Source organism: Crotalus tigris, unplaced genomic scaffold, assembly GCF_016545835.1.
Source record: "Crotalus tigris isolate CLP2741 ecotype Arizona unplaced genomic scaffold, ASM1654583v1 scf7180000017624.2573661763:2888555, whole genome shotgun sequence".
NCBI classification, from domain to species: domain Eukaryota; kingdom Metazoa; phylum Chordata; class Lepidosauria; order Squamata; family Viperidae; genus Crotalus; species Crotalus tigris.
Window position 1 is genome coordinate 1,740,470 of NW_024096519.1, and position 12,086 is coordinate 1,752,555.

Consider the following 12,086-nt stretch of genomic DNA (forward strand, 5'->3'; position numbering starts at 1 on the left):
TTTGCATTTCCACTCTGGGTTTAACTGGAGAGCAGTTAAACCTGATTAACTCCTGGCATGGAGCATGCTGTGACTGAAGTATGGAATTTGGCAGATCTCATATCTTTTTTAGAGCATAATTTTGATTTGATATATGGTTTATTTCATTTGTAAATTTGTTATTTTTGAGGATAAATATATTTTTGGTTTGGCGATTATTGTTAGCTATCCAGTGCTGTTGGGAGCAAATAGCATACAGATTAATTAAATAATATCTATTGCTTTCGAGCAACATGCTTACCTTCAAAGTAACTATTGAACTACATAGGAGGAGCAGATAATTTTTTGTGCAAAAATCTCATTTCGATCAAGTTGAGCGGCAAATAAATGTAATAAATAAATAATTCTCAGACTTTCCAGATTATAAGCATTGCTAATTACATTTTTCTTAAATCCTAGTTATAACAGCTTCTGAGTTAAGTTGAAACTTTTTAATGTTTTATAAACATTTTAATTATTTAAAACAAAATGTTTGTGCTACATATAGATAACATATATAATATTTAGGTATTTTATGTACATGTCTGCAAACATACAAGTAGACATATACAATTATTATAATATGATTTCTAAATTTGTTTGGTATTTTATAATTACTCAGTTTAGAAATTTGCTTATGTTTGATACCCCAAATGAATTTTAGTGAGACTTTGATTATGTAGGTGAATTGTGTTATAAGTTGTTTTTGTGTTCTTGTTTTAAATAGAACTATTGCATAAAACTCCTTGATTCTAATCCAAAATGTAATTTTAGACTTGGATATTATGGAAGCTTCTACTTTGCATGCTTTGCAATTTCTTCACATTTTTTGTCACAGTGTAAGAATGGTACACATTATCAACTCTGCAAATTCTATTAAAGTGTCCAAAGCCCTGGGTATATTTCAGACCTCCTTTTCTGCTATAATATATTCTCATTTAACATGTCTTTGTGGAATTTCATATCCTTGAATAATGGAATGCTCTCTGTATTCAGTGCCTGAGTTGTGTAATTCAGTGTAGAAATAGATAGTTTAGGCCTGATTTTTGACAGGCTAGATATACACAATTCAGATATACACCAACATTTCTGGATGGGACAAATATCTGAAGCAATTTGTTTTCTTTCATTTTTCCCAGTAGCCTTGCTTTCATCAATTGTTTACCTATCCCTGAATAAAATATACTTATACCATTTGGCCTTGTCATTGCTAACCTACCTCTACTCTGCACATATGAATGCATCTTTCTTTTTAAAGATTATTTAAATATTTGAATAAATAAATTTAAATAAAAAGGGGGAGAGATAGTAATTTCAATTGAATATATTTTCTTGTTATATTGACTAAAGATAACATTTGTAAATTCACAAATACAGGTTTCATTAACTATACACATTACATTTGTATAAGTCAAAAACTATGGGATAAACTGCACTAAAATGAAAGCATATTATGTAATTGATCACAATATTACATTATACCTTGATTTAAATTATAAAACCATTGTATAATGTCATTTATGCTATATGAGATTGTATTTTATAAATTCAATTCTATTTGTTCTATATGCTACTATACATTAATAAGTATAAAAATGTAGATGTTTATTATCTGACTATAGAGAATCATAAAGTATTTGAAATTGTGATTTCTTTTAACTTTGATTTAAATACTTCATATATAAGAAAGAGTTCTTTGTGTGTGTGTCTGTGTGTGTGTGTTATAAAATACGATTTTGAATTACGTTTTGTTACCCTGTATTTGTAAATGATTCTGTCTTTTATAACATGTTTTCCCTGTCTGGAATATTTAGGAGCCTCCTTTAATGCAGAAGACATATGTTGATCCTAAACACTGTAGGGTTTCAGCACACCTAGATGATAATGTGAGTTAATTATTTGATTAATTCAACAGAATTAATGAATTGCAAAATAGCAGATTGTATTGTCTTTTTCTTTATTGAAATGTATCCAACCTTTCATTAGAATCTAAGTATTTTATCAGTTCTTATTGTGCATAAACAATGTTGGTTTTTTTTAAACTTCAAATCCCTATGTCTTATATTGGACTCTTAGAAAATTTCTTTCAGTTGTCAAAGCTATCCATCTTAGCAAAGCAGTTTCTTCACAAAGACAAACTCTGAATGTATGAGCATTGTGTCCTGGATCAAAACATAATAAGATATAAAAACAAAAAATAAGCAAAATAAATGTTTTGTATTTCAGAACTTGGGTAAAAAAGGAACATTCAGTTTCAAATAATTATTGTCTATTGATAAAGTCAAAAAAATGATATTTCAAAGAATTTATTCGGGTAATACTTAATACAGAGTCCCTTATTGAATTGGGCAACTATAGAAATTAAATAAATATAAATAAATAAATAGACCAATTTATTGTTTATTTTGAAGTTAAGGATACTTCCAGTTTGGTCCTCTACTTCCTTCAAAGTTAAGGAATAATTATAGTTATAATTAATCTACATAATAATCTGGATTATTTGCATTTGTTAGCTAATTATTTGGCATGCAGGTAAAAATTTATGACAAACCCTAATCCTTTTAATCAGTGGGGGAAATGCTTAAATTTTTAGCCTGTAATTCTACAATTTTGGAATATTCTTTTTCTTCAATAACACAAGCCTTGGTTGTGTTTTCTAAAACAAAACAGATCCTTGAGTCAGGTATAAAATCCACAAAAAACGTGCAAAAATAAAAGAAGAGTTGCTTTAGGCCTTCGTGATAGGCATGCAGAACTGATTGAGCATTTCTTTTGATTTTCACTTGCGTGATTATACAAAATGAGTATTTTCAGGATGTTTATAATCTTATCAGCAGTTGATGATTTCTGTATCACTTCTAAGATACTTTAGCCAATAGAATATTTAATTTTGTGATCCCATACTTTACCAAATCCCAGCTATATGAAATCAATTGAAAAGACATTGTATGTTTAATGAGAATACAAATCCACAAGATTATCAGTGGTTATGGATATATTTGTCATGGTTCAGATGTCTGCACCTGTTCTATATTTCACTTGTTTTTACTTGCCACATCAAAGCATTCCAGTTGGTATTTCTGTTTACTTACTATGACTGTGACATTGCCAAATTTCCTTATTTCTTCTCAGATGTTTTATATGTTTATGCATGTTGTTGTTTTTAATATTCTAGATTTATTTATATACATTATTTAAATTAATTTTCAACTCTGTAATTTTCAGTGTTCTGGGTTCATTATTGGTATATTCATTCCCTAATTCATGGTATACTGATCTAATATAGTCTAATATGATATACCATATTATAATGGTATATAATGGTAATGGAATAATGGTATACCATATTGTGCATATTGATTGGTGCTTACTGTATTGGATTTGTATTATAGCATTTCACAATCCATTGTGCATTGAATGATTCAAAAAATGCTTTTTAGATTTGTAAAAATGATACGTAAAGGGGCATCAGAATGCTAGCAAAGATTTGTCTGAAATTTCTAACATTTTTAAAACATTTTGATACTGCAAATTCAGTGTATAATATTCCACAGTACTGTGCTTTTTAAAGATGATGGGCAAATTAATTAATTCCACTAGATAAATGCAAATCCATGGGATACCCAGGGAAGTTTTTTAACTCCCTCATTTAATTTCAAGATATATTTTGAATTGTATTGTATTTTATTAGTTTTTCAAGAACATACTGGTAAAAATATAGGTGAACTATTAATAAATGTAAAATTATTCACATAATAGCTATCATTTATTTTTCTTTTGCTATTACAGTATTACAGTATTCTGCCACAGTAGTATTACAATATCATCGGAATCTTCAGAAATAAAATACATGAAAATTTTCTGCTCTTTGTGTCATTGTCTGCTAGATCAAGTAGGGATTATTTCTGTTTGCAAGAATAATAAATATTACTGGACTATTCCAATATAGTTGCTTGAAAACAAGAATTCTAGTATTAATAAATATTTTAACAAACAAGCAATTTAATGTTGTTTAATATAGATAATCTGCCTTTAACAATAAGTACTCCATTATATTTTATTAGGTAGAAGACAATGTACCTCTTAAAATAATGCTGCTACTCATGGATGAAATATTCGATCTGAAGGAGAGAAATCAGTGGCTACGACGGAATATCAAAAATTTGCTTCAGCAGCTTATTAGAGCAATGCATGGATATACAATAAATAAGTACTTTCTTTCATTGCCTCATTCTTAAAAACCTGTGCATTATATGGAAAAGATACAAAAAATCTATGCTTTTGCTTTTAAACATTAATTATTTGAAAATGGATATATTGTGAATTAGGGAATGAATATGATATGAATATATAACTGCTTTTCTCATATTGCTGGGTCTGCATAGAATAGGTGAGGAAGGATTTGCCTGTCTGATTGAGTACCCTGCTCTTTCATAATTGTTTCATCAGGCTACATAATTTACATCAGCAGTGTTTGCAATGGGAAGCTTTAAAAAGTCAATATGGCAAGATAATCAAGCTTTGCTTTTTGTCCATATAATACCAGTACAATGCACAAGGGTAGAGCTTCACTATGCTTGATGCTTTTGATGCCCCTATCTACCATTGATGCAGCTACTTTACATACTCTTTTTTTTTACTTAGTTACTTAGTATACCATTATTTCCTAATGGTCTTCTAATAGTATCAACATAAAATAACATCTCAAAAGGACACTAAATACATATATAAAAATTGACAAGAAAAAATGAAGAAATAAAAAAGTCATACACCTGCAAACCCTACCATCAGTAATACCACTGAAGAAGAACAAGTAGTTCTTCTTATAAGGAAAGGTGAAGGTGACCAAATATCTGCCGGGAGGAAATTCCAAAAGGTAGAGAAGCTTCTAAAAAATCTGCTTTTAAAGATCTATCAGATGATATACTTGTATAGTTAAGACCTGGAGAAAGTTAATAATATTTTATCTGTTTGGACATACAGATGAAAATAGAAAAAAGGTGCTCCATCAGATAATGATGTCTAGAGCTGTAGGGCTTTAAAGGACTTTTAATTGTGCCCAGAAACCAACTGGCAAACAGTGCAATTCCCAAAGCACTGAGGATACCCAAAGATATTAGGATTCAATCAGTCAATCATAATAGAGCCGGAAGGATCTTGGAAGACTTCTAGTCCAGCCTCCTACTCAAGCAGGAGTCCCTATATAATTTCAGACAAGTGGCTGTCCAGTCTCTTCTTAAAACCTTGAGCGATGAAGCATCCACAAGGTCTGAAGACAACCTGTTCCACTGACTGATTGACCTTACTGTTAGGAAGTTTTTCCTTAATTCCAGGTTGCTTCTTTCCTTGATTGATCTTCATCAATTACTATCTGAGTGCTGCATTTTATAGCAGCTGTACCTCATAAAACCTCTTCAAGAGCAGCTCTCTGTGAAGCATAATATGATATTCTAAAATATTTCTAAAAAAATATTCTTATTATGTTCCAGTCTTTTTTTATCTAACTAAAATAGCAATTTGTGTCACATCTTCATAACTTTCTGGTTGCACTTAAATGGGGAAATCTGTATTGCAATTATCATTAAATTAAATTTCATCATAAGTATCAAGATTAGCTGTTTCTGATTCTCAGGAATTGTATGACATTATTAATAAGCCACAAAGACTTCATAGGAGATTTCTATATTCTGGAAGTATATGTTTTCTGTCAGCATATTTGCAAAAAATATAAAAATACTCTAGCAATTGTATCAGCAATAAATTTGTTACCTAGAAAGGGTATGCATTTGACAAAGATAAATATAAATGGAGCATATCCCCTTCTGTTCTCTTCTTTTCACTATTTTTATATTTTTGGTTCTTTATTAGAAGTATTTTCATTATTGTGAAGTGGGTTGGATTCATTTATAGTTGACCTTAGTGGTGTTCTTGTGATTTTAGTGGGACCCAGGCTTAAGTAATTTAGTTTGGATACAGATAAATGAACGAAAATAGTTGTTTCAAAAAAAAAAAAATAATTCAGGAATTTTATTTGTTTCAGAAAAATAGTTGATCATGTTGATTGGATGACATCTCCTGAGCAAGTAGCAGATGCAGTTAAACGGTTTAGGTAGGTCTTTAAAGGAGGGTCAGATTCCCTTAAAATTAATTTTAGTAGTTACAAGATAATTTTTCTTCATTAGAGCTTACTAAGGCTTAGGATATTATTAGCCTTGTACAAAAAAATTTACTTTGTAAATTAATTTGTAAATAGATATAAAAAGAAAAGGTGTAAAAATCCTTTGCAATAAAAAAAATCAAAGTTTTTGCTTCTGATTAAATGAAATAGCTATAAAATTACTTCTCATTTGGTAAGTACCTTGATTAGCAACATTCACAAATATAATAATTTAAAAATCATTTTCTGACATTGTATGCATTTATCACTAAATTTCTGGTGCTTGAGAATAAAATCCTTCAGTTGAAATGAATAATAAAAGTCTAGTCAGTTTCAGGCAATAGCAACAGTTGGTAACAGGGTTCTATCAGTTAAAGTCACAGAGATGACCTTTTTAATTTACAGGGTTTTTTTAGAGAAGCACTATGCTGCTGGAAAAGGCAGCTCAGGTAGAGCTAGCATGTTTAAGTAATTCATCGGTCTGTGAGAAGGCACAAAATGAAATGTCACGCACAGGATACTATAGGGCAGTGATGGCGAACCTTTTAGAGACCGAGTGCCCAAACTGCAACCAAAAACCCACTTATGTATTGTCGGGTGCCGGTTGGGTGTAGCCCATTGGGTGGGTGTGGCCAATTGGGTGGGCGTGGCCCATGTGGATGTGGCTGCCATGGTAATGGCAGGCTGGGTGAGGCTAAAAAGTTCAATCAATCAGTTCCAACTTTGTGAGATTTTTTTTCCCCGTGAGAAGTTGATTGATTGATTGAACCTTTTTTTTTTTTTTTTTGCACACGGTGGTGGAGACCTAAAGCAAAAAGGTTTTTTAAAACCCAGCTGAAGGTCTAGGACTGGGGTGACGGCGCGTGTGCCCACAGAGAGGTTAGCCACCATGCTATAAGGCAGAGCTTTATCTGAATGAGATGGCAACAAGTATGTTCTTTGCAGCTTCTTTCTTACGGTCATGTATTCACTTAACAACCAGTCATTGGAAAGAAACATATTCATTAAATGAGGAGAGAATGTATGTAATTTTGTATGTACCACCTAGCTAAGTTTTACTGATTGCTGAGCTTAATATCGCCCAATTTCATTGGGCTACACTTTGCAAGGTGATTTTTGCAAGGTGTATGGAACACAGTCACATGTATAATGTCACTGATGCCAAAGCCATTACAAATTCAATAAATCACTGAAAAGCAGAGTCTGATAATGCATATACATTTATCAAGAAAAAAAATCACTCAAGTGCTGTGCTTTTATTTTATGCAAATCTGTCATAGGCAAGATGTTATTGGTAACAGCACTATTTTTAGATATTGTAATTCTAAAACGATAGTCATTTTAATAAGTAGATTTGTCTCCTTCTAGAGATGCCTTTTGGCCAAATGGCATTTTAGCTGAAACTGTTCCCCACAGAGATAATGCAATCAGAATGCGAACACGAATTGCTGCAAAAACAAAACTGCTGGGAGTAATGCCTGGTACGTGGAATATATTAATTACTTCTTGAACTGAAATAGGAAATATATATCAATTGTAGTAACTAAATACAGTCTTGTTTTCTCTCCATATAAATATTTTATAAACAAATTGAGAAATAATACTTACATAAAAAAGTGATATTGCTTGAATATATTTAACTTTTTATGGAATCCATTTTAAATGGTATTTTTAATAATTTATAATCAGATGTTCATTCAATTAATATATATATGAAAAATGAAGATAAAGCTTCCATTGAAGTTTGTTTGTGGTTTATCTAGATGAGTTGAAGCATATCCTTGGTGCTGAGACAACAAGAAAAGGCATTCTCCGAGTCTTTGAAATGTTCCAGCATACTCAACTAAATAAGAGAATGGCATATGTTTTCCTGGAGGGCTTCTTGGAAACCTTATTTTCAGAGTATGGATTCCATGATCTCTTCAAAAAATTGCATTCACGTTCAAAGCAAATGCAGATATATAAACATAAACTACAATCTACACAATCATCTTATTTACAGAAAAGGTGACACTCCCTACTATAAAATTGGTGTCCATTTGCCCAAGACCTGGGCATATTCTCTGGGGCTTAAAACTCATGTTGTTATTCTCACACCAATCTTTTAGAATCTTATATTAGATCATTAATACATACATAAGAAATGTGGTTCTTCTCATTTTTCATCACTATTGCAACCATTATCATGAACTGGATTCATGTGTTTTAAATGATTTGGTGTATCTTTGTGTAACATTGAGAAGGATACTAGTCTGTTGTGGGAATCTCTGTCTTTTCCGAATCTTATAGATTGTGATTGCCAACAATGAAAAATACTATATTGGGTCCATTAATTAAAGTAAAGCTCAACTTCTAGGGTAGAAATAGAGGACTTGACTACTTTGCTTGGAACTAGGAGATTGTGCAATGTGAGAATCAGGTGTGATTTGATTTGTATTATGAGTACCTCCTAGTTCTGCAGAAGTTGGACTGGCATGATGAGAAATCTAGTGGACAAGTGGTTATAAAAAAATCTGTGCTCTCAAATTATATTTCCAAATAAGTTAAATATCTGGAAAACTTTTATGAACTTATTAAGAAAGACTTTGTTCACATTTTACTATTCAGTGGAATAGAGTAGAAATACAAAAAAATAAAAATAAACATAGATTTAAGGGTCTTGATATATTCTTCAATTTAGTCTTTCAAGGCTACATATAACTTTTAAAAGAGAAGGCTCAAAACAATTTAAAATTAAATCAAGCTAATACATTTATTTCCTTGTTAATAATCTGGGAGATTGGGGGAGAGGCAAATAAAAGCACTATGCTCTTGATGTTAAAAGCTTCTTTGAAAGAAATTGCCCTATTTGACCATAAAGAAATCACTCTGATACATTCACTTCAACTGGTAAATTACTAAAATGAATTGTTATAATATGAAAGTCTTATGAACTTTCCTAAACAGTCATCTGCAAACAATAGCAACTTCCTGAATATACCATAGTGTGTATATGATTATCACAGCTTTTAATATTTTTTTGCAGAATATAAATTTCAATAAATCTTTTCTACATGGAATACCTCATCTGTTTTCTTTACTTCCACCACAATGTCTAATTATGAATGAAGTAATAATTATTTGGACTTGAATTTACATCTTTTTTTCTTATTTTTCTTCAAGAATCCCCGAGACTACCAAGGAAATACAGTTTATTTATTTAAACTTCAAATAATATATTAGATAGTCTATTTAAAAAAGAGTTTAAATCCCTAATAGCCAAACTATAATATTTACTACTCTGATATTAAACATTTTCATTAAAAATATTTGGTTTTCATTAACATGATTTCTTTTGAAGAAATGTTTGACTTTTGAGTGTAAATACTACTGTATTTGCAGAGATCTTGTAACTGAAGTTGCTATTTACATTCAGGAGAAAATAATATGCAACTTCAAAATAAATGAAAGGTGAAAGGAGCAGCATTGCTTCAACAATATGAAGCTTGCTTAGTACTGGTCAGACTGGAAAAAAAATACATGTTCATTATAAGGAGCATGTGCTCAATTGCAATTGTGGTTTTTTTTAAAAAAAATTACAGATTTGTATACTATATGTGTAATACCTTTTAGTGGTAGCAGGACAGTTTAAGATAAAATACATGAAATATTGTTTTCCTGTCTATCATGCCCATGTTTCTAAATATAAATGACAATTGACCTTAAAAGTTTTCGTATAGATATTCTTTTATACATTTCTGATTCTTGATTGTCTCTTTTTCCCATTTCTTAATGAAAAGATAAAAATAGTTTGACTATACAAATTATAATGAGATTTAAATATATAAATTTTTCTATTTTTTAAAAAAAATCAAAATTATTTTACATAGAAAAATAGGACATCAGTACTACTATGGTTAAACTTGGTCCTAGCATTCTGGTGCTTTTTGCATTTTAAATGAAAGAATATTGGGTCCTTTGAATTGTTCTTGCAGTTTAAACTTGCATCCTCTCAATAGGTCTATTTGACCTCTAAATGTCCTTGTGTTCCAGGCAGTTGATTTTTAAAGTGATAGGCAGCTAGAATCTACATAGACCATCAGACAAAGGAAACCCAGTGGGAAACAAATTAGAACTTGCCTTCGATTTCTCTCTTGAATTAATTAACTTGAATTAATCCTTGTAGATTACCCAGATCTAAAATACAAATGGACAAATCGCAGTCAGGAAAATAGAATGTATCTCTTATCCATGAATATCATTTCCAGGTTATAGGATTATTCTCAGTAGTTGATTTTAGAAATTTATTTCATAAAACATTTGCATTAATGAAACATAATATGCCTTTTATGTTAATAGTCACTATACTATAGCATTTTGTCATCTGTATTTAGTTTCAAAATGAGCCCACGGGGAGGAAGCATGTTGTATACATTGCCCTAATAAATTATTATAGTACATTGACATTACATGAACTGTAGCCCATCATTGTATACCCTTTAAAGAATCCACATAATTTAGGTTATTGCTGCACATAATTATCCACATACATCCAGCCTGAGAATGATATGACTAGCCTCTGAAAATAAATGTGCCATTGTCCAACAAATAGACTTATTTAGCCTTAATTTAAGAAAATGGATGGTAAGGTTGAATATTTCATACAGTTCATCCTCAAGCTTCTGCCTCTGGTGTTGCTACAAATAAACAATTTTAATACTACCAGAAAGTGTAATAATTTTAAAAAATAAAATATAAACTCTGCTCTCAATTCTAACTTCAGTGCAATATTTTCATGTAATGCATGTGTATTTGAATAATTGTAAAAAACATTTTTAAGGTTTTGAGAACAAGGGTAAACTATATTAACTAACAATGTATAATATTCAGTTATTGCTGCTGTGTTGGCTTATCTAAGGACTTGTTTTAAAAGTCTGGTTTGTCAATCTTTGAAAATCTTTTCTATGTTCAAAAGAGCATAGATTTTTCAAGGAGCAAAACCTAAAGAGCACATCAACCTGTAGAAGATGTATAAGTGACATGTGCATAAAATTGTATAATATGTGTCAATTGCGTGCCTAATGATTCTATCAATATGCTTTTCTTTAACAAAGAATGGGAAAAAATGAAATGTCATAGTCTCTCTTGTTCTGAACAGATGAAAATTTTTATTTGGAGTTCCCATTATGTTTGTCCATTGAATGAACTTGGAAAAAGTACACTAATAAAGCATTAAAAAGAAATATTTGCATTCAACCTATTTATTTGCCTTGTATAATAAATTTACTATATATAAGGGAACAACAATGTATTTGAAATAACAGTTAAATTCTACCTCATAATAAGAGATTTTGATTCCTGCTAAAAAGAATAAATTGTGGTTTAGCTATATTTAGAAATCATTTATTTTGGCAAATGTAGTAAGTATGATAGTAATTTAGAACAAACATATTGTACACAAGCTTATGTGGACCTCTAGTTCAATCATACTTGCTATAAATAGTGGTCGACCTGAAATGCATTATCTTCTGAAGGATAAGCAAAGATTTTTTTAGGTTTTTTTTTCTCTTAAGCTTTGTTTTTCACAGTGGTGGGTTTGAGTGCTAGGACTCTTGCTCTGCTTGGTATCTATATACATTCCAGCTATTTCAGTTTCATCTTAGAGCTGACAATGAGTCATTTGTCTCTATAAAAAATGTTTAAGGTATATTTTTTTCATTCTGCTATGTCAGTCAATAATAGGTCTGACTAAGGGTCTTATTAGGATGAGAGACTGCTTTAGAGCAGTGGTTCTCAACCTGTGGGTCGGGACCCCATTTGGGGTCGAACCACCAAACAACGCAGTCCGCCATTTTTTTCCCCTTTTCCTTAGTTGTGCTACTCCCTTTTATTCTATTGGCTTTTGAAAGCCAATAGAATAGACTCTCTTGAA

The 12,086-nt window shown here is 30.8% G+C and overlaps 1 protein-coding gene across 6 annotated transcripts in view; it reads left to right on the forward strand.

Annotated features, from left to right (window-relative positions):
• Positions 1–11,397, forward strand: part of SNX13 (sorting nexin 13) — a 137,881-nt gene extending 126,484 nt beyond the window's left edge. For all 6 annotated transcript variants that reach the window (XM_039332663.1, XM_039332671.1, XM_039332644.1 and 3 more), the window contains 5 exons: positions 1,833–1,904; positions 4,083–4,228; positions 6,059–6,127; positions 7,544–7,656; positions 7,939–11,397. In XM_039332663.1, the coding sequence (XP_039188597.1) occupies positions 1,833–1,904; positions 4,083–4,228; positions 6,059–6,127; positions 7,544–7,656; positions 7,939–8,186 (648 nt within the window). In that variant the 3' untranslated portion in view covers positions 8,187–11,397. The remainder of the gene's footprint in view (positions 1–1,832; positions 1,905–4,082; positions 4,229–6,058; positions 6,128–7,543; positions 7,657–7,938) is intronic.
• The last annotated feature ends 689 nt before the right edge of the window (positions 11,398–12,086 follow it).